At 38.0% G+C, this 23177-nt stretch overlaps 1 protein-coding gene across 3 annotated transcripts in view; it reads left to right on the top strand.

Annotated features, from left to right (window-relative positions):
- Window positions 1-23177, top strand: part of LOC143845639 (inositol hexakisphosphate and diphosphoinositol-pentakisphosphate kinase VIP2-like) — a 76027-nt gene that overhangs the window by 31738 nt on the left and 21112 nt on the right. For all 3 annotated transcript variants that reach the window (XM_077354024.1, XM_077354023.1, XM_077354022.1), the window contains exons 10-22: window positions 2610-2684; window positions 3905-3990; window positions 4171-4377; window positions 4455-4554; window positions 4662-4732; window positions 8557-8638; window positions 10656-10814; window positions 11223-11265; window positions 12992-13074; window positions 13270-13332; window positions 13405-13479; window positions 14888-15013; window positions 22534-22775. In XM_077354024.1, the coding sequence (XP_077210139.1) occupies window positions 2610-2684; window positions 3905-3990; window positions 4171-4377; window positions 4455-4554; window positions 4662-4732; window positions 8557-8638; window positions 10656-10814; window positions 11223-11265; window positions 12992-13074; window positions 13270-13332; window positions 13405-13479; window positions 14888-15013; window positions 22534-22775 (1412 nt within the window). The remainder of the gene's footprint in view (window positions 1-2609; window positions 2685-3904; window positions 3991-4170; window positions 4378-4454; window positions 4555-4661; window positions 4733-8556; window positions 8639-10655; window positions 10815-11222; window positions 11266-12991; window positions 13075-13269; window positions 13333-13404; window positions 13480-14887; window positions 15014-22533; window positions 22776-23177) is intronic.

Genomic DNA, 23177 nt, shown 5'->3' with positions numbered 1-23177 from the left:
AATGCCTGTGTTGACTTCGTTGACCAGTGCCTGGCAAGATTAAAAAATTTTTAGAGACCAAATTATGAGTTTTTTTATCGGACTTTTGGGATTTAATAATGTTTGGACATGATAGAATTTATGAATTTTTAAAATTAGAAAAATACCCCATCGTTTGGAGGTTAAGATTTTGATCCGACACGTTTTTTTTTCGAATTTTGTACTAGAGCTTGAAAGTTGACTTTTTATCCTTTTAGATTTTGGTCTTGTTACTATTTTAAATAGATTCAAATGGGGGGTATTCCGTTATTTACATGTAAATCTTAAGTAATTGGACATTTACTTAAATGACTTTACATATAAATACTAAGAACAGGAAAGGAGAAGAAGAGAACCAAGAAGAGACAAGAAGACAACTATGATGTAAACTCTGTGACTCGTATGCGACTCTTACGAGTTTCCAACACTAGCGAGTCACCCTTCCAAGTCGACTCGAAAAACATCCGACTCGACTCGACTCGCGAGTCGACTCGTACGAGTCAAACGAGTTTGACAACTATGCTCTTGTGTTTCCTTTTTTTTTTTTTAAATTCTGTTTGTGAGGTTTAAGTTGGGCGTGGGGTTATGTCATTAAGTGGCTGGCATCTTCATTACAATTTATAACTTAAATAACTTAAGTTATAAAGATGACGACCATCATTACATTTTATAACTTAAATCACCAAAGTTGAAGGTGTGTGGCCTATCAGTTAAGTGGGGCATCAAAATGGACATAAATTTTTCTTGTTTTCGATTTAAAGTGACCAAGTTATGCCTGTTTGAACTCGTGCATGAATATCTGTCCTAAAATCCTAATGTTTTACAATTTATAAATTACAATTTATAACTTAAATAACTTAAGTTATAAAGATGGGGACCATCATTGCATTTTATAACTTTTATCGCCCAAGTTATGAAGGTGTGGGGCCTACAATTAAGTGAAGCTTTAATTAAAGTGACCAAGTTATGTCTGTTTGAACTCGGGCATGAATATCTGTCCTAAAATCCTAATGTTTTACAATTTATAAATTAGAATTTATAAATTACAATTTATAACTTAAATAACTTAAGTTATAAAGATGGGGACCATCATTGCATTTTATAACTTATATCGCCCAAGTTATGAAGGTGCGGGGCTTATCAATTAAGTGAAGCTTTAATTAAGTAGTCTTTATTTTATTTGGAGTGCTAGGATTAGAATAGAATAAAGAGTGGAGATTGGTTTAGACTTTAGAGTTTTTGGATTTAAGTAAAGGAGGGGACTGGGTGTACTTGGACTAATTAGACTTCATCTAGGACTGACCAGAACAATTCTGTGATGAATAGGCCAGTCATGAGAAGTTGGAGCTTGCGACAAATAGTGACAATGGAAAGGGCCTGGTGTGAGACACCCCAGCTAGTTGTGTAAGCAGCAACATGACTAGAGGAGACAACCGATCGGTGTTGAAGCATTTTTCTTGTGGGGAACAAGGCCACATCTATGCGTGTCCTCGTAAACATGCCAATTTGGTTGAGGGTGACAGCGAAGAAGAAGAACAAGAGTGGGAGGAACCTTATTATGGCCTCTATGACGATGAGGAAGAAATTGACTTCTGTCCTACAAGGAGAAAGTTTTGTGGTGCTACGAATGTTCACAGCCACTAAGCTTGAGGAGGAAGATTGGCATAGGCACAACATATTTTCTGCACATGGGTTTTTTCTGATGACAAAATGGTGTACAACGTTATCCTAGATAGAGGGAGTAACGAAAATATGGTGTCATGAGAGACGGTAGAGAGGCTATAATTACCAATGGAAAATCATCGGTATCCTTACACAGTTATGTGGTTTCAATAATGTAATGAAGTTCCCATCACCTAGAGATCTTTAGTCAAATTTTCAATGCGAAATGAATATGAAGATGAATTTTTGCATGACCTGTCACCCATGGTTGCTTTCCATATTCTATTAGGTAGGCCATGGTTATACGATCATGATATTACCCACCAAACTACACCTAACACTTGCACCTTTCGGTGGAAGGGGAAGAAATTAACTCTGCATCCCATGAGAGAGGAGTCTAGTAGCTCAAATGGCATTAACTTTACATCCCATGAGATAGGTGTCTAGTAGCTCAAACGGAAGCAGTAATAAATCTGTCAATGTATTTATGGCATGACAGTTTGAAGACAAAAGAAAAGAGATGGGCATTCTATATATGCCAGTTAGTAGGCCTACTAGTGAAGGAGAAGAACGCAGTACAAAGTAGCCACACAAAACAGTTGAATTAATGAAATTTTAGGTAAATTTAATCGAAGGAATCAATCAAACACCATTTACAGTATTTAAATCCTTCCATTTTAAGTAAAAATGCAATGGTTGAACTGTTGGTGCTGGATCTTACTTTTATAAGGTAAAATGTAAGCCCATGTAATTTGTTGTCTCTTTGTTCTTCACATTTTACTTGAAAGTTTTGACCTTCATGTTGCTGGATTATTGGTAATCCACTCAAGTATTAGAATCATTTGTTATATGCGTCTGGATTTCTTGGTGTTCCAAGAGATAGCTAAAATGACTTCTTTTATTGTAATATTTATATATATTTTTTGTAGGTGAGGTATCCAGTACTATTGACACCTTCTGAGAAGCAAATGGCAAGAGATGTTTGCATTGCATTCAGGCAAGCGGTAAAGTTATCTAAATTTTATGTTAGCATTTATTGTTTTGGATATTTTGCTTGCTTTCCATTAATGGTCATTTGTAGCATGGGATTAGACCATTAAAATTGCAGCATAGTAATTCGGTGAAAGTAATTCGGTGAATTACTCCTGGTTGTGCCTGATAATTTGTCTAATCATGTTATACTAAAATCTTCTAATAATGCATGATGAAGTTCCGTCTAGTTCATTTCTATTAGTTGTAGGGGTGGACATAGTTCAGGTTGGTTCGGTTCTGGGGTATACCCAAAACCGAACCATTCCCTATCGGTTCCCAAAATTGTTAACCAGAACCAAACCATTGACCATTGGAACCGAACCAAACCAGAACCGAACTTGATCGGGTTGGTTCGGTTCAGTTCTGGGTTTACTCAACCTTTTTTTAATTATTTTTTTTCCATTTTTTAGCTGAATTAATGGAATGCATGGGCTCAGTTTATCATGCTAGTGATGCACTGATAGGAAAATGATACCAGCACCCCTTGTTTTCTTAAAGAGACGATGGGTTTTCTTTTCTATACCTCTAAGTCTAACTCATATTTTTAATATTAGCACCCTTTTTTTTTTCAAAACTAAAACACAGTCGGTTCGGTTCTCGGTTCCAGGATCCCAAACCAAGAACCGAACCGAATTCCCACGTTTCCCAAACTTGGGATCCAGAACCAAACCACTTAAATCTGGAACCGAACCGAGGCAAAGTGGCCGGTCGGTTTGGTTCCTCGGGTTGGACCCGAACCATGTCCACCCCTAGTTAGTTGTAGCTTATAATTTCATTCAGTGAATTACTCCTGGCTGTACCTGTTAATTTGTCTTATCACATTATACAATTTCTTCTAATAATGCATGATGAAGTTCCGTCCTCAAAATTTAGATAAACTGGTTGTCTAATCACTAATCAGCCATTGATTACCACATAGTTTCTGGGTGCAATTGAAAGTGTTGATGCATATCTCATTCTGGACTGGTTACATTGGTTTTCCTTGTAAATGTTAAGCTATTTTTTTATTTTCAACAGGCTTCAAGCATTATTAATAACCTTATTGTGCTTCTTACGGAAAAATTTCCATTTGCACAAAATTTTGCTGCACTTAACTACGATTTTTCATGGCTCAGTAAAATAGATTATTTATTTTAACCTCTATAGTCAGAGCTGATCATAACTGTACAATTTAATACATATTATTTTTCAGGTTTGTGGATTTGATCTCTTACGTTGCGAGGGAAGATCATATGTTTGTGATGTGAATGGGTGGAGTTTTGTGAAGAATTCACACAAGTAATGCTCATTTAAGTAATTCTTCTTCCAATATATTATTTAGTATGGAACTAATTTTCCCATTGCAATTTGAAGTTTAAAATTATACCTCTATATTCTCGAAAATGTACAATGAGCTCATCTTAATAAAAATTAGATATTTGCATTACTCAAATATCTCTTTCCATGTGTACTGTGCAGGTATTATGATGATGCAGCTTGTGTGTTGCGGAAAATGTTCTTAGATGCCAAGGCCCCTCATCTTTCTTCAACGATTCCACCAATTCTTCCATGGAAGGTTAATGAACCTATTCAACCTTCAGAGGGATTAACACGTCAAGGGAGTGGCATTATTGGCACATTTGGGAATTCCGAGGAGTTACGCTGTGTTATTGCCATTATCCGTCAGTAAGATCTATTTTCCCTAATAATCTTACCTGTTTTGTTGATACTTCATCATCCTTATTCTTATTTTACCGCAACAGTGGTGATCGGACTCCTAAACAGAAGGTGAAACTGAAGGTCACTGAGGAAAGGCTATTAAATTTAATGTTGAAGTACAATGGTGGGAAAGCTAGATCTGAGGTGCTTCTTTGCTCTTGAACCTTTTTTACTTTCTGTCATCAATCTTTTAATGTTTTTTTAGCATTCTCTGTGGGTAGCAATATTTTTTTTTTTTGGGTATTTTACAGACAAAACTCAAAAGTGCTGTTCAGTTGCAAGATCTGTTGGATGCCACTCGAATGCTAGTACCACGGACAAGGCACACACTCTTAACCCTCATGCCTCCCATGGTTTTGATAGAACATGCATGCATATTAATTAACTAGTTTATTGATAATTTGGTTGTTTCACAAACTATTGTGTTGATTGTAATTGTAATTGGTTGGTGACATGGAATTGTAAGCCTAATGCAGAGTTATCCCTGTTTTTGGTAGACTAGGAGGGCTTCTTTTTATTTTTTGTGATCTCTAATAAAGTCATTGACTTCTTCAGAAAAAGGAAAATGTTGACTGATGACTAGATAGATAGATATTGGCATTATTTCCTTGATCCACTGTCGGTAACTCGATACTTGATAGGCAGATAAAATCATTCACTTGTCAAAGAGGATTAGACCAACTGATCTGGTGCATTTTTTCTATTTATTAGCAAAATTTTAGGATATTTTTCTTCCATATGTATCTCTGTGTCTGACTTCGTTGTTGTTGAACATCATCAAGTTGTAACTACATGGTTTGGAATGCATTGAATTTTGTAGATTTATGAATATTTTTGCATAGTTCCTTTGAAGCCATTGGATGGGGATTTGATGCTTTACATTTTAAAAATCAAAAGTATGCTAACTTGTATTGAAGCTAGATCAGAAGGAAAGAAAACTAGATATTGTAGCTATGATATCAATTGATGCAGGTTGGACCTATGGATGGGATAAGGCGTAGAGCTGGAAAATAGAAAAGGATTCCTAATCGTGACTGGGATCAAAGCTAGGAGTTTCCAGAAAATTAACTTTGGAATTCTTGGATTATAAAAAGTTCCTATTTAAGAAACTGGCCCGATGAATCTGTAAAGATCCGACGGTTGGGATCTCTTCAAAGATTGGTTGGGATCAAGTTGTAACTACATGGTTTAGAATGCCTTGAATTTTTTAGATTTATGAATTTTTTTGCATAGTTCCTTTGAAGCCATTGGATGGGGATTTGATGCTTTCCATTTTAAAAATCAAAAGTATGCTAACTTGTATTGAAGCTAGATCAGAAGGAAAGAAAACTAGATATTGTAGCTATGATATCAATTGATGCAGGTTGGACCTATGGATGGGATAAAGCGTTGAGCTGGAAAATAGAAAAGGATTCTTAATCGTGACAGGGATCAAAGCTAGGAGTTTCCAGAAAATTAACTTTGGAATTCTTGGATTATAAAAAGTTCCTATTTAAGAAACTGGCCCGATGAATCGGTAAAGATCCGACTGTTGGGATCTCTTCAAAGATTGGTTGGGATCCTTTATTGAAAGATGATATAAAAAATTGGGACCAATCGGATCATGGGATGACCAAATCTAGGTGTCCCTTTAAGTTCTACAGGTTTTGATTAAGCTCATGAATTGATCCGACCATAGATCCAAATCCGTCCATTGGATTGGGCTGAGATTTTACGATAATATTTCGACTAGATATTAAAAGAATCCCAAACGTATACCTAGATCCATCATTACATCGAGAGGTAAGAGTATTCAAATAGGACTGGTTTTTGTGGACTGTGATGACGATGAGATGGGACTGTAGTAAAAGGTTGAGGGATGTCAAGAGGACTGTTTGTAAGGTCGATGGGAAGGGAAAGCAATTGACAGTGTCCAATAGGATGGGGAATAGATAGGATAAATTTGGTTGAGGATTATAGACTGCTGGTTTGATTTAGGTCTGTTCTGGAATTTCTGGGAAGACCAAGAAAGGGGACTGATGTGTGGGGTTTCCTGTTTGTTGCAGGACTGATGATTGTCGTTGGGATAATAGGGATATGGGGTGGTTTTGGTTAGGAAATACAAGGATTGGATGTAGGGTTTGTTTTTGGACGGAGGGAAACAAGATTGGACTGTTTCTTGGATATATGAACAGATCTAGAACAATTTCAGGGAAAAAGGTTTGTGGTTTGAAGCATTTAGGCTTCCTAAGAGACACACATAGGCTGTCAATGCATCACACCAAGATGAGGGGCTTGAAGGATCTCACTCCAACAACTGGAAGGGCTGCAAAATCTGTAAACTTTATTCATTATAACATCCAAAAAGGGGCAAACGGCCTTACATTTATAGAACCTTGGACCAAGTCCAATGCCCACGCCAACTACGACGCTTGGTAGAATAAAACATGGACTCTTTAATAACATGAACTCATAATCACTTATAATTTTTGTAATACTTGATGGGCCCCACTTTTATGAGGTATTCACTTACGTGATTTTATAACTAAAAGACTATAATAGTCCCTATGACTTAAAATAACTGTAATAACACTCTAAGACTAAGTAAAAGACTCTTTTAACCCTCTTGATGAGCCCCATCTTCCTAGTGAAGTGAAGGATGATCCCCATTATATACTGGTTCATTTTGAGACGTCACAGTACCAATGCCCTATTTATACATCCTTTTTTGTAGTTGCCATGGTGCTATAATATCTTATTTGCTTTGGGGATGTTTGGTTTCCATGAAAATGTTTTCTAGCATATAAGGTTTTCCCAGGAATTTTCTTTCCTTTCCCCCATTTTCCGAGAAGGTTTTTTAGTTGTTTGCTACACAAACATGAAAAGGAAAGTTTATCGCCTGGTTGGATGGCAGTTGCCTAGAAAAGGAAAATGAGCTATTTACTTATATGGCCAGTGGGGTCCACATATATAGATCTACGGCCAAAAACCAATGGGTTTTACCACATATAGTTCTAATGGCAAAACCTCGATGGAGCCCATGTGTGTACGTGATTGACTAGTGGGTCGGAGGGCCCAACAGCCAAAAACCAATGCGACCCACATGTGTACTAATGAGTGATCTACTGGTGGGGCCCACATGGAGGCCCAATGGCCAAGACATTCAATGGGGCTCAGATGTATAATAAGTAAAAGTATTTCATACAAGGCCAAGTGGGGCCCACTTGTAGATCAATAACTATTCTACCAGTCATGGTTTCAGGTTTCGGTTTTGGTTATGGGGCAGAAGTTGAAAATCCAATGGGGCTCAGATGTATAATAAGTAAAAGTATATCATACAAGGCCAAGTGGGACCCACTTGTAGATCAATAACTATTCTACCAGTCAAGGTTTCAGGTTTCGGTTTTGGTTATGGGGCAGAAGTTGAAAATCCTTTTCCTTTTTCACCATTTTCCACTCAACAGAACGATCCCTTTATGTGCATCGCAATGTCATATACCTTGTTGCTTTTGTGAACACAATGTCATATATCAAGTTGGAGCATATTTATAAGGAAGATCGATACTTCTTTCTGTTCTAATTAATCTTTGAACATTAGCCATGTAGGCAGATTAATTTCTGGGAGATGTCTAGGTCTAAAAAAGATTTCATCTCGTTCTTTAATTATTGTAGATGATGACTTTTTCCATTTTATATTTTGGAGAAACTTAAATTGTAATAGATTTATTCCATGTAATCTTCATCTTCAAGAATGTGGGTCCTTTACATCAATCCTAACACCACAAGGATCTATAACTATTGGTAGAGATGTCAGATGATACAATTTTCAACTCATGACCTTATATATACCCATGCAACTCTAATCGTCTAATACTTGGTAATTTTAGAAGCTATAACCCCAAGCCAAATAATGTAGGACAAGCTTGTATTCTTTATTCCCTTAGTATGTTAATGTATTAATTTTCCATTTGTTCTCCATTATTGAAATCATAGTTTCATGTCTGGGATTTCCATAATACTCTTATTATGCTTATAAATAAGCATATACAGTAGATCTCTTATGTGCACTGATGTGTAGATAGTGGCAGATGCTTTATATTGATTGTTAATCGATTTTTTTATATGAATAATCGTTAATTGATTAATGTGTGATTTTACAATAATTAGGTCTGGTCGAGAAAGTGATAGTGATGCAGAAGATCTTGAACATGCAGAAAAACTTCGCCAAGTTAAAGCAGTGCTTGAGGAGGTTCTTTTCTCCTAATATTCATAAAAATTGATCTTAGCTTGGACATTAGTATCCTATGCTTTACTAATTTGCTGCTTTGTAGATGCACCTTGAATAATATTTTGCATCATTTATGCTTAGTTTTTGTGTATATTCATCTATTTGAACGTGTGATTCTTTTCAATTGATAGCCACCTGCACTAAAGAGAGGATCAGGATTATCAAACCCTTCTTCTTCTTTCTCTATTTTTTTATTCAAATTGCAACCTGCACTGCACAACTTGTACTTTTTTAATGAAAAGGGGCAACAACTAAATAACAAGAACAAGCCCAAGAGTCACAAATCTATCATAAAATGGTAAGAGCTAACCCTGTCACAACCTAAAATTAGCCAATGTCTCGACAAAAAATTCTTTCCCGACAAATATGATACCATCCATGCTTTCTCCCCATGGAAGTTGGTCGCAGAGGTTCCTTCTTGACCTAGCTACAAGGATGGAACTGCATGATATGGAAAGACAGATGGTGGAACCTAAAAGGATAATAGGAATTGATAAATTGAAAAAGAAAAGTAATGGTAAAAAATGGGGGGGGGGGGGGGGGGGGGGCTGGTTGGGTTGTTTAGTAGGGGATGGGTGAGGCTTTGCGGCCAGCAAAAAAATGAGTTCTGGGTTGATGGGCAATGAAAGGAGGGGTGGGTCGCGGTAGGGCAAGGGAAGGGTGGGGCAATGGCTATGGCAAGGAAGCGGTGGGGCGGGAATCAACAGAGGAGGGGTGGCGGGCTGGAAAAAGACCTAAAAATGGGTTTTCGGTTGGGCAGCAAGGGAGAGGTGGGGTAGCGGCTATGGTTTTGAATTTTGTGGTTTTTTTTTTCGATTTTTTTTGTTGCTTCGCTACTCCGGCGGTTTCTAGGGCCCTAGAAATCAGAACCAAAGGCTCTACAATGTTCGATTTATGATTTATCCGAACCTCAGTGTGAGAGAGAGAGAGAGAGAGAGAGAGAGAGAGAGAGGGAGGGAGGGAGAGGGAGAGGGAGAGGGAGAGGGAGAGGGAGAGGGAGAGGGAGAGAGAGAGAGAGAGAGAGAGAGAGAGAGGTCTGTTAGGGGTACATACAAAGACCAAAATACTCTTCTAAAACACATCATAATATGCAACCAAATAAATATGGTATTCAAAGTGTCAGAGAAATCATAGGTCTGAGATTGTTCGAAATGCTTCTTGCAGAAGTACTGCATCCGCACACTCTTCACAATTCTAGCTTGGTGCATTTATTTACATTCTTAGAATTTTAGGTCTCCCAGTTGTGTGGCGATAACAAGCTCACTTTGCTTAAATTCATGAGGAGATTTTTGTAAAGGCATATTGATTTTTCTTTTGGATTTCCGACTAAACTGAATCAACTCATGTTGTCTACTTTTCTGCAAACATACGTACATATTCATCACCCCAACTTAAGAGAGGGTTTATCCTTTGTATGATGGGAGAAATGTTCTTGTCGTCGTTGATCTGTAAAGATGAGAACATCTAGATCTCTGAGCGGCTGAGAGTAATAGTCAAGAAATAGTTATTATATTGTCAAAATCATATTACTTGACGTCAAACCACTCTTTTTATGTTCTATTTTTCTAAAGTTTGGAATTTTTCTTCATCCACGCATAGTCACTTTTTATGGCTGGCAATGCATGGAAAAATCTTCACTAGTAACCCGCTGCAAATAAGGAGAGTTATTGAGATGATAGGGTCTAACTTGAAAAAGCTGTTTGCCTTCTGAAAATTGTTGATTATGCATACAACTTTGATTATTCTGTAACTATATCTCTTGTCAAACCTCTTGTGCTGTCTCTTTATAGCTTACACCCAGTGATGTTTTTTCAAAGTTGTTTGTTGTTGCATTTTTTAGAACTAGCCTTTTCACACAATAATTTTACTTAATTCCTTTATTCAGTAAGTTGAACAGTATTGGTTGACCTATTATAATACTGACATTGAGTCATTAGCCTTCTCTTAAGAATTATATCGTAAACGTTTTGGTCTCCAGGGTGGACATTTTTCTGGTATTTATAGGAAAGTTCAACTAAAGCCATTAAAGTGGGTTAAAACTTCAAAAAGTGATGGTGAAGGGGAAGAAGAACGTCCTGTTGAAGCATTGATGGTTCTTAAGTATGGAGGTGTTCTTACACATGCTGGACGAAAGCAGGTGGTTTCTTGCTCTTTTTGTTTTTTGTTGTCCTGAAATTTTCTGGGACTCATTGTCCTGTCACTAACCATATCCTAACATTAATTGCTTTTAAAATTTGAAAGTATCTTTTATTATTTTTAAGTTACCTTTGAAGGTGTTTCTATTCTTTGATTTACTATTGAAATACAGTTGGAGTGCAGATTATTTGAAATTTAACTGGTAAATATTCTTTTAGGGAAATGATATAGTCACCCTTTTTTACTTGGGGGGCGGGGGGCTGTCCCAAGTAAAAGAAGGGGAGAATATATCACTTTGTTTCTTTTATTCCTGAGAATGGCTCATATTATTTATTCATGCATCTTGGCTTTTGATTCAATCCATATTGTTGATTTTAATTATTTATTTCTTTTCATTTCGTAAATGCAGGCAGAAGAATTGGGAAGGTACTTCAGAAATAATATGTATCCAGGTTCTATTCTCGCTATAATCTTTTATCCTAAAAAAAGTTTGTCTTTAAATGTATTGCATGGTTCCACATTCAAGCTTTGTGTTTATAGGTTTTCTTTTTCTTTTTTTGATGTTAGCTTTCATACAAAGTTTGCTTAGAGTTTATGTGAATCAAAGGATTTCTGAATTGATCATGTGCTGACAAAACACAAGATGTATCATCATGAACTAAATTATGCTTGGTATGGTATATTGTCGTGGTCCTTTAACTCTTCCATGTGTAATATTTTTATTCGCAGGGACTTCGCTTTCCATAATACTTACACTTAAGAGCATTTAGCATGTTTCTGAGATTTTGTTACTAGCCTGTGAAAAATAAGAACATTGGCAGTGAAATGTCTGTATCTGTTGGTAAATCTCGTTGGTTCATTTGCATGAATCAATTTCCCTTAAATGCTTTTAATTTTTTTGAGAACTATAAGTTATCAATGTGTTGTTAATGCAACATAAATCATATGCTTTTCTGCCCTGAAATGTTCATCTGTATGTGGTGAATCTTGATTTTTCCACAATCTGTGCACAATGTCAGGGTGACACGGCCGACGGTTATCTTGTACAAAATGGGTATATATCCAAAGGAACTGTTTGCATCCCGATTAGTTCTTTGCAAGACACAATTGTGTTGCCTTGATGGAGAAAGATGCATAGGGATGCCAGTATGAATGGTGTCTACTTGTGCCAAGCTGATTACATAGTGGAAATGTTGGGAAATGGCGTGGAAGTATCATTTCCCTTACATTAGCAACACAGATTATGGGTGCAACTGCAGCATAGGAGCATAGGCTAGGATAGGGTCTACTTGTGCCGAGCTGATTTACTACTGAAGCTCAATATGGCCAAATATGCTTATATGATGAGGTCCATGACTCCAAGTTGGTCTAGATTAATAAGATGAGCCCTCTCATGTTAGGTACTTTGGTTGGGCATATTCGAGTTAGGTCAAGATTTTGCCTGTCAACCTAGAACTGGAGTATACCCCCATCATCATTTGGGCCTGAAAATATCTCACACAAATAACCCACTGACCTTTGTGTCTAGCTCGACCTAACCTAAAGTAGGGGTGCAACTCGGGTCGGGTTGAGTTCGGGTCGGGCTCGGGCTCGGGTTGAGTTTTCCCAACCCAGGTTGAGTTCGGGTTCGGGTTCGGGTTGAGGGTTTGGGCAACCCGACATTTTTATCAAAAATTTTCTTTTTAAGCTAAAAAACTCAGGTCGGGTTGGAAAAAGGGTTCGTCGGGTCGGGTCTGGTCGACCCTCGTCGGGATGGAAATCAGGTCGGGTCGGGTTCAGGTTGGAAAAAAGGGTTCCTCGGGTCGGGTCGAGTTGGCCTCAACCTGACCCAACGCAACCCAAGTTGCACCCCTTAACCTAAAGCCGGTTAAGTCAACATATTGCAAGAATAGCAGCAATTAGGGATGCAAATGGACATGGTTCAAACCTTATTTTAATATACTTCTTGTATTGTTATTATTTTAATATTTATCTGTAAGTGTTTATTGATTTCCTAAACAACGGCTGCATTTCTGTATTTTTAGTTTCCTGTGAATACTGGCTGGTAGTTTGAAGTACTACATTGGCTCACCATATATTCTGCCAATGAACTTTGAGACGGATTATTGTCTCTTTGTCATGCTAATGGCTTCTTCATTGCTATATTGTCTTTGACACTGTTTTTTACATTTTTTCTAGGAGAAGGCACAGGTTTGCTTCGCCTTCATAGTACTTACCGTCATGATTTAAAAATATACAGCTCAGACGAGGGTCGCGTTCAGGTATGGCCTTGTTCGTGTGTATGGAAAGTTCCTATTTTCCGTGCGTTGAGTTTTGGCACATTGCCGGTTCAGTGCTTACCTTCTGTGATTTGTCATCAATTCTCTGTGATCTGGTTTCCAAACTATTGTTATTGCTGACATTTCTTGTTTGGACCACCCTATGAATGTCATTTATATAGTTGGTCTTTGTTGCAGATGTCTGCAGCAGCATTTGCTAAAGGCCTTCTTGACTTGGAGGGACAATTAACCCCGATTCTGGTGCGTATAAATTGGTCCTGTAAATATTTGTTGGGCAGAGTTGACTATGAGTTATCTATGGCATCTCTTTAGGTTTCACTTGTCAGCAAGGACTCTTCAATGTTAGATGGACTTGACAATGCCAGTATTGAAATGGAAGAAGCAAAGGTAGCATTTGCTCTGTACAGTGAAATAATATTATGTCATTAATCCTTTATTTCATTGGATTAAGCTTACTGAATTCATCTACATAACTTGGTTAATTTAGCTTTGTTTCCCTTCGGCTTGTGTAACATAATGTGCTTTATATGGATTCCCAATCATTGTTTTTGGGATTTTCAGCCATTAACATTACCAAGCTTTTATTTGCCTCCAATAAACAATTTTACAGGCCTTGACCACTAAAAAAATTGACTCCATTTATTGGAATTGTAGTGATTTACAAACTAGGGATTTCCATATGATTAAAACTAACAACAATCCTCATGTTTGGAGACCTGCTAGTCACACTAGGATGATTTATTTTCCGTCATTTAGATGAAAACAGTCCACCACACCTCGAAAATAATGCATAACACTTCGCATACTATAAAAAATTGTTTTATAACTAATAGAACAAAATGATTTCAAAACCCAACATGGATTGTTCAACTGCCAAGGCCGAGAGGAGAGTGCCAGCAATATTGAAGAGGGAGAAGCACCACATCTTCCTCAAAACTGAACCAAACTCATTGAAATCACTTCCTAGGGCTCTCAGGCAATGGTACATATCCATGTCTAAGAGATCTAGGTCTAAAGATCTTCACACAGTGAATTTTCCCTAAATAAAAACCCGGTTTAACAGAAAACCTCTCAAAACCTCTCCAAAAAATTCAGAAAAATTCTCGATGTTCCCATAAAATATAGATCCTTTGGATGTTCAGGGATTTAGAGGGGATTGAATGATGTTTGGGAGTCATGTACAGGCATGGAAAAAATAAATACCCTTTCAATCCATACTAATCTAAGGCCTTGGATCTAAATTTTAGTCCCCCACTTGCTCTGATACCATGTGCAGTTGTAGAAGGGAAGAAGAGAGAGAGAGAGAGAGAGAGAGAGAGAGAGAGAGAGAGAGAGAGAGAGAGAGAGAGAGAGAGAGAGAGAGAGAGAGAGAGAGAGAGAGAGAGAGAGAGGGTAATTTTTAATTAATCACTTGACCTCAATGGAGGGGAAATTGCATTATTACCGTTAATAAAGGGAAAATAGAAAATAAATGAGACATTGGGGGCGGCCCAGTGCACGAGGCTCCCGCCATTGCGGGGTCTGGGGAGGGCTAGATGTATGCAGCCTTACCCCTGCTTTGCAGAGTGGCTGCTTCCGTGACTCGAACCAGTAACCACCAGGTCACAATGGAGCAGTCTTACCATTATCCGTCAAAATAAATAAGACATTAAAGAACAAAAATGCTATCTCTAACACCTTGAACTCTTTTATGCTATCTCTAACACCTTGAACTCTTTTAATGTAGTCTTATTCCTATCTAGCATGTCATTGTTGTCATTTTGCCAATCCCACTAAGAAATATCTCCTATTGCAGGCTAGGTTACACGAAATCATAACTTTTGAAGCAAAGGCAGCCCAAATCAACAAATGTACTGAACTTCCATGGACGGTTGATGGTGCCGGTCTGCCTCCTAATGCTTCCCAACTACTACCGGAAATGGTATTACTTATGAGTGAAGTGTTAGTTAGATTTTCATTGTACTTTTGAAATTTAAAGTGTAATTTTGTTACCAATAGAGCTTTTATCTTACCTCTGTGTTTGAAATCTTAGGGTTTCTTAAGCATTTCCATTCTCGGTTGAGGATCCTAAAGTGGCCCACCATGTCTACTCACAATTGACATAAAAAAAGAAATAAATCTTGTTGCAAGTACAGTAGGATCTTTGCATTTATTATCAATATAAAGCATTCTATATATCCTAATGTTGGATATTTGCATTTAAATTCAACATATATCATGTACATGATGGCATTCTCATTATTTTATTTGGAAACAAAATTTATGTCTTATTTTTCTGATAGATACACCTATCACGTTGTTTTTGGGCTGTTTCCATTTTTTGTTACAATTCCCAAGGAATTGTCTTGTAAACATATGTAAATGGTAGAATTTAAAGATGAAACTTTAGGAAATGCTAAGTAAACATAAATACACCCTTAGAAACTGTCACATAAGCCAGACAACCATCCATAATGGTTTAAAAACAACGAACACCTACTAACATGCATTGTCGCGCATGTCTGATAATTTAGTATTGCTAGGAAATATGGATGAGGTTAGGAGGAAGAAGAAGAGGAATGGAGAGATGATAGAGGGTCTCCACTAGGGAGCTCCTCATGTATACGATGTATATATAAGCCCCAAATAGGGCAACAGTGTACAAAGACTACAATACCCTCCACTACATTACCATTAAAAAAAAAATACCCCCTACACTACATGTAATGCCTAAACTACGCATACATGTTATTCAACACTCCCCCTCAAGTTGGAGTGTATATACTATGGAACTCCAGCTTGCTACAAAGAAACTACAACAAACAACTAAAAAGAACAAAAAAGTACAATAATCTCATACAACATCCAGCTTGATATAACACTCCTCAAGTTGGTTTGGTAAATACATAATGAAAAACATAACAAACAAGACAACGGCCACCATAAGAGTACAATCATTGAGATCAGTAGCCACAAAAAAAATAGCTCCCCCTGAATGAAAGCCCGACCAATAAATTTGCAAACCGAACAGAGACAGCTTGGCAGGAAAATAGCAATGATCCATCGAGCAAAAAAAGGGCACACCAAAGGTGCGCACTGCGAACAACGGCGTAGTAGCACTGGCTGGCAGAGACATCAGCTGAGTAGCACAATGCTAAGAGAAGAAACAACCACCGGAAAGGTGATCGAAACCAACTAACGACGGGGGACACCATCGTTTGGAGAGATAAGTTCAGCAGCAGGACAACATCGTCTGGAGACAAGGTCGACGGAATGAACATCGTCGCCTGAAGATAACCAACCAACGATGAGAAAACCATCTTCTAAAGACAAGGTCAACTGGGACGCCGTCGCCTAAAGATTACCAACCACCGATGGGGAAACAATCGTTTGGGGACAAGGTCGGTGGCATGAACATCGTCGCTTGAGGATAACCAAGCAACGATGGGGAACCATTTTCTGGTGACAAGATCAATATGGAAACCGTGGTGACAAGATTGATAGGGAAACCTTCACCTGAAGATAACGACCAATGACGGAGGAAAGCACGTCGTCTGGGGCAGATGAGGCCAAAAGAACGCTAACGACTAGGCATATGGCCAGACAATAATGCGTAAAACTACGCCAAGAACACAGAGGAAACAACGAACAATTCGAAGAACGACTGACAGTGCGAAGAAGAAGAAACCAAACAACTGAAGAATGTTGAAATCAAGGTTCTAATATATATATATATATATATATATATATATATATATATATATATATATATATAGAGAGAGAGAGAGAGAGAGAGAGAGAGAGAGAGAGAGAAAACTGTTGGTGAGCTTAAGTGCACCAAACCTATGGTGCGCTTAAGCTCTCCAATCACATGGGGGCCCACTTTGTTAGGTGATCCAAAGCATTCATTTTAAAGGCCTTATGATAGATAGGGGGTGTACCAAAAATCAGCTTCATAGGATCATCCTAACCCCTTCATTTGTGGAAGACAAAAATGGGCAGATTTGTGTCTGTCCATTTTTGTCCTCCACAAATGGAGGGGTTAGGATGATCCTATGGAGCTGATTTTTGGTACACCCCCTATCCATGTAAGGGACTTTAAAATGAATGCTTTGGATCACCTAACAAAGTGGCCCCCCATGTGATTGGGGCGCTTAAGCGCACCAAAACTTTGGTGAGCTTAAGCGCACCAACAGTTTCCTCATATATATATATATATATATATATATATATATATATATATATATATATTAAGTAGAGGAAGGACGTAGCTGGCACAATTAGGGAAATGGAGGCGGCACCAGCAGATGCAGTTTTTTGAGAAGAATTAGTCGTTTTTCCTGTTTCTGGGGAGGGGAGAACAAACGGTTAAGCCGAGCCCTTACCTGCCTTCGAACCGAAACCGAAATTGCCGCGTCGAAATTTCGGAAATTTTTTATAAAATAATAATATTTTAATGTTTTACAAAATTTCAGCTGAAATTACCGAAATTTCAGCCCAAAAAACCGACACTTCGAGTCCTTTTACTGAATTTTGGCCGAAATTTCTGTTTCGGTGAGGACCGAAACTACCCCGAAACCGAATTTTAAAACCTTGGGTGAAATACATCAAAGAGAAGACAACATGAAGAAGGACGAAGAACAGAATCCCCAACAATACTCCCCTTCGGGCGACACTGCATGAGCCTGGAGACAACAAAACAAGAAAACAAGACAACGAAGAGGACAACACCAAGAAAAAAACGAGAACTCAAGAACTACATGACAACATTCCCCCTCAAGTTGAAAAGAAGAAATGCCTTCAACTTGCAATGAAAAGAAGACTTTCAAGGCACCACATATCTCTCGAACATTTCATTGAACACTTGGGGTGCACCTTGGAGATGAGAGGAAAGGCCATAATAAGCCAAAAAATATAGAAAAAGAGAAAATAAATTAGTAGAGGGGAGATTTAAGGATTTGGAAAAGGGTTTTGGGATGCCTAAAGGGATTTGAGAAAGAAGATTTCTTCCCAAATGTGAATTCAAAAGAGAAAGAAAGGAAATTTGGGGTTTGGAATGGAGATTTGTGAGTAGAGGAGAACTCAAAAATGGGTTTACGGCAACAAAAGGGGAGAAAACAGAGAGAGATTTTTCTTTTCTTTTTCTTCTTCTTGAGATTTAAGGAAAAATGGGAGTGCGAGACAAAAAGATTGAAAAATAGAGAGAAAGATTTGCGAAAAAGAGAATAAACAGAGAGAGAGAGAGAGAGAGAGAGAGAGAGAGAGAGATTTCAATTTTCCTTTTCTTTTGGTTGTAGGTTTTACAGAAAAACAACATCGCTGGGGTGGGGTGGGGATGCATGACGCACATACAACGCGTGAGCGAGAGAGATGAGTGGGTTGCGCACAAAACAAATAGAAAACCCAAAGAGTGGCGTGAGGCGTGATGAGAACTCGTTTCCTTTCTTCCCTAAGATCTTGCTCTGATACCATGTTAGGAAGTATGGATGAGGTTAGGAGGAAGAAGAAGAGGAATGGAGAGATGATGAAGAGTCTCCACTAGGGAGCTCCACATGTATACGATGTATATATAGGCCCCAAACAGGGCAATAGTGTACAAAGATCACAATACCCCCTACATTACATGTAATGCTTAAACTGGCCTTACATGTTATTCAACAAGTACATACCAAATTTCACATGTAATTGATATAAATATTTATGCATGATACATGAACCACATTTCACATGCAATTTATATAAATATAATTATATAATGCACACTGATATAGTATACCACTATTACACTTACGATTTTGGTTTATGCATTTCGGTCGTTTCAGTTTTGGAATGAATGGAAGTGGAAAAATTTCAGCTGTTTCGAGTCCGTTTTAGTGGAAATTTATAGCCATGGCCACTTACAATGAGAAGGGGCACTACATGACCATGCATCAGCTACAAAATAGACGTAACTGGGTCTTCCTAGCACTCTTAAATTCCACTCAACTCAACAAAGCCTTTGTCCCAAACTAGTTGGGGTCGGCTAAATGAATCTTTTAGAAAAAATTCATGAAGAAGGTCAAAGGAATCTACCTGGCTCTAATCCTGGCTCTACTTGGGTTCTTCTACGTGGAATTTTAAGACTTTAAAAGGATATATTAAACCCCCTTTAGTTTACTGTGGACATCCCTATCTAGTTTAAAGAGGATACTCATAAATACACTAAATAGGGCTGTCCTTATAAAGATATGGTGTGGAATGTGGATATATTAGCAACAAAAGGGCCAAAAGAAACCCTGAGTCCCAATACTCCCTCTCTCTCTCTCTCTCTCTCTCTCTCTCTCTCTCTCTCTCTCTCTCTCCCCGCAGCGGCGGGCCTCTCTCTGGAGTCCGGCCGGAAATTTCAATCGGTACCTCTCTTTCTTCTTCTTCATTTTCTTTTTCTTTCAATGATATTCCACCACCCCTCTAATGGATTTCTCCCATCTCACGAATGGTTTCTGTGAGAATGGTTCACTGCTTGAGAATAAATTCACACCTTTAAGGCCCTGTTCGTTTCAGATTATGACAACCGATTGTATGCCTGAGCCATGGTTTAAAATTTCGGTTTTCGGAAACCGTTTTGGACCCCACCAAAAATTTCGCCGAAATTTCGGTCCGAAATTTGGTAATTTGGTTCCAAATTCCGGACCGAAATTCCGAAATTTCTGCCGAAATTTTTGTAACACTTTTTTTTTAAAATAAATAATGTCATTAAATCGAAATTTCGGACCGAAATTACCGAAATTTGGTAAATGGCGAAAAATTGAATTTCGGAAAATTTCGGTTTCGGTCTCAGATTTCGGTCGAAATTTAAAACCATGGCCCCAGCCCTAGCTGATTATTTGACTCAAAATTAATGTAATTTTGACTCCAATAATAGGCTGGGGACTCACAATTGGTGGTTATAATCTCGAACGAACAGGGCCTGGTGGTGGGCGGGGGGGGGGGGGGGGGGGGTGGGTGAGGATTTTATCAGTCAGAGAGGGGGGCAATATCAATCCCCTTAAAAAAGGGATTTCTAAATCATCCCTAAAATTTACTTTTATTAATTGTCTTTGTTATCATTTTCAAAATGACAATTTTACGCTTATTTTACTGTTTTAAGTTTTAACCTTTTTTTTTAACTTGCACCCAGACCTTAAATTTTGCACTTTAGGCCCTGTCTGTTTTGGATTGTGAGTCCCAAAGTGTATTGGACTCAAATTTTCATAATTTTGAGTCCAATAATCAGTGCAAAATCTGGTACTTTTCAGTTTATTGCAACTTTTCAATAAAGGTTTCTTTTCTGATTTTCTTTTCAGTCTATTGCAAGTTTGCAACTAATTGTATTTGTGCCATTGCGGGCTCCAAACTGATTATTGGATTCCAAAATTAGTTTATTGCAACTGATTGTGGGCTCTTTTCTTTGAAATTGAATCTTTCTACTTCTCCCATGCTTTTAGGGATGGAGAATGAATTCGATGAGGTTGATGTAGAGTTTAGGGATGGAGCTGGTGATGAACCACATGGAAATTTAAATGACTATGATGGTGATAAGGGTGAATTTAATTAATATATGTGGGAAGATGAAGATCATGAATATTATGACGATGAAGATGGGACGGTTGATGATGATCTTTATGATGAAGATGGAAATCTTCTTCCAGGGGCAAAGGGGCCTTTATGGAGAAATGTTGTTACAGGGAAAAATTGTGGAAGGGGCCATGGTGGATCGATTGCCTTTAAATGTGGTCATTGTCAAAATATATACAATGGATCCTACACATGTGTACTGATTATTTTCCTATTAATGTGTGTTACCATCACATTTATGTGTGGTGATACGGGTGAATTTAATCAATATATGTGGGAAGATGAAGATCATGAATATTATGACGATGAAGATGGGACGGTTGATGATGATCTTTATGATGAAGATGGAAATCTTCTTCCAGGGGCAAAGGGGCCTTTATGGAGAAATGTTGTTACAGGGAAAAATTGTGGAAGGGGCCATGGTGGATCGATTGCCTTTAAATGTGGTCATTGTCAAAATATATACAATGGATCCTACACATGTGTACTGATTATTTTCCTATTAATGTGTGTTACCATCACATTTATGTGTTTCACTAGCGTTTCCTTTAGGTTTCACGTACGTTTCCTTTAGGTTTTCCATTTCCCTTGCGTTTCCTTTAGACGTTTCCCAATGTGTTTCACATGCGTTTCTCTTTTGTTTCCCGTTTCTCGTTTCCCCTTTGATTTTTTTTTCACGCGTTTCATGTTTCCATTTCACGTACCGTTTCCCGTTTCCGTTTCCCAAACTGGTAACTATGCATAAAATTAATATAAGTAACATGATATTTGTAGAAAACTAAGAAATACCTTCTCAAATAGGATCGAACACAATTTGCAGCAAACGTTAAAAAAAATGCGAGAAAAACAATCACACGATGCAAGGAGACAAGATTTACGTGGTTTGACAGTGTGCCTAGGTCTTATGGGAGAAGGGTTTCACCATTTCGGTCTGGGATACAAAACCCCCCTTCTTCTTGGTCAAGAAAACCTGGCACCCGCGTGTGCGTTGCGCACATTAATCCACCAGGGTCATGTATAATCCACCAGGGTCATGTATAACACAAGACACCTGTCCAACAATATTTACCCCTCCACAGACACCATGTTTCAATCCCGTGATTTTATAGGATTTCCACTGAAGTTTCCACAACGGAAACCAAAACATTTCCATTTATGTGGCGACCAAAACCAAAATTTAAAACCTTGAAGTGGTACAATCGGCTGGGCCAATAGCTCTAACCTGTTTAGTCAACCAAGTTACCCCCCTCTTACTAGCTGCATTTTCTAGTGGATAACGCTAAAATGGGATTAAAATTGCTGCTTATCAGTTGCCAGATTAGGCCAATTCATGCTAGGATCTCACTTTTCGACCAATACTATATATTTTTTGTTTCTTTTTCCTCGTCACGTTTTTTGGCCATCTAGCAACATGACTGAAACCAGCCAAAGATCACAGTTTTTGGTCATCCACCAACATGACTGTAACCAGCCAAAAAAAGAAACTACAACCTAGGATCTAAACCTGATCCCTAAATTCTTTAATTCTGAACCTGAATCTTAAACCCATCTCTCTCTCTCTCTCTCTCTCTCTCTCTCTCTCTCTCTCTCTCTCTCTCTCTCTCTCTCTCTCTCACACACACACACACACACACACACACACACATAGGGGAAGTGATTGAGGAAGATAAATAGTAGGTGGGATCGGAGATGGGGAGATGGGTTTATTATGTGTGAATTTAGACACACCTTGAGTCTTAGATTGGACTCACAGGGGGTTTGGGCACCTCTGCCTTTTTGTGCAAAGTTACAGGAAATAAGAAAATGGGTCTTATTTGCATTCTCTTTTTTGCTCTCCCATGTCCTTACAATTTCAATTTACATGAATAGGTACAATTGACAAAGACGGTCACTGCACAAGTGAAGCTACTCGCTAAAGATGAAGATGAGAAACTTGCAGAGACAAGCTCATATACAGTGTATCCTCCATATGACCAAGCAAAGGCACTTGGGAAGACCAACATTGATGTTAGTCGAATTGCTGCTGGGTTACCTTGTGGTAGTGAGGGATTCCTCTTGATGTTTGCTCGCTGGAAGAAGCTGGAGAGGGATTTGTATAATGAACGCAAAGAGTACGTGTTTACATGCTAACTAGTTGTATTCTACGTCACAAATATCAGTGAGAAATTAAAAATCTCGCGAAATAATCACAAGATTTTAATTAAACGATAAAAATATGAATTTATCACAAGAAATTGAATTTCTTCCAAGAAATGGAATTTTCTCATGATTTTCTTGAATTTATGGCGGATTAAATTTGAGACTTGACTTTAAAAAATATCGCAATCTTCTCATTCCCTCTAAAATATCCCAAACATCCTGAAACCTTTGACCTAACTGTAATTCCGGGTAGAAAAAGTGTATATATTTTATATTTTTAAATAAATTTATTTTTACTGTTTTTTCCGATGTAAACCTGGAAAAAAATATATTTTTTAAAATATCCCGAGATTTTCCCTTGCCGAGAAATTCCC

This window comes from Tasmannia lanceolata, unplaced genomic scaffold (assembly GCF_043159265.1).
Source record: "Tasmannia lanceolata isolate RefF3 unplaced genomic scaffold, GAP_Taslan_0.1 ptg000015l, whole genome shotgun sequence".
Taxonomy (NCBI): domain Eukaryota; kingdom Viridiplantae; phylum Streptophyta; class Magnoliopsida; order Canellales; family Winteraceae; genus Tasmannia; species Tasmannia lanceolata.
This window is presented reverse-complemented; position numbering and strand designations above follow the sequence as displayed.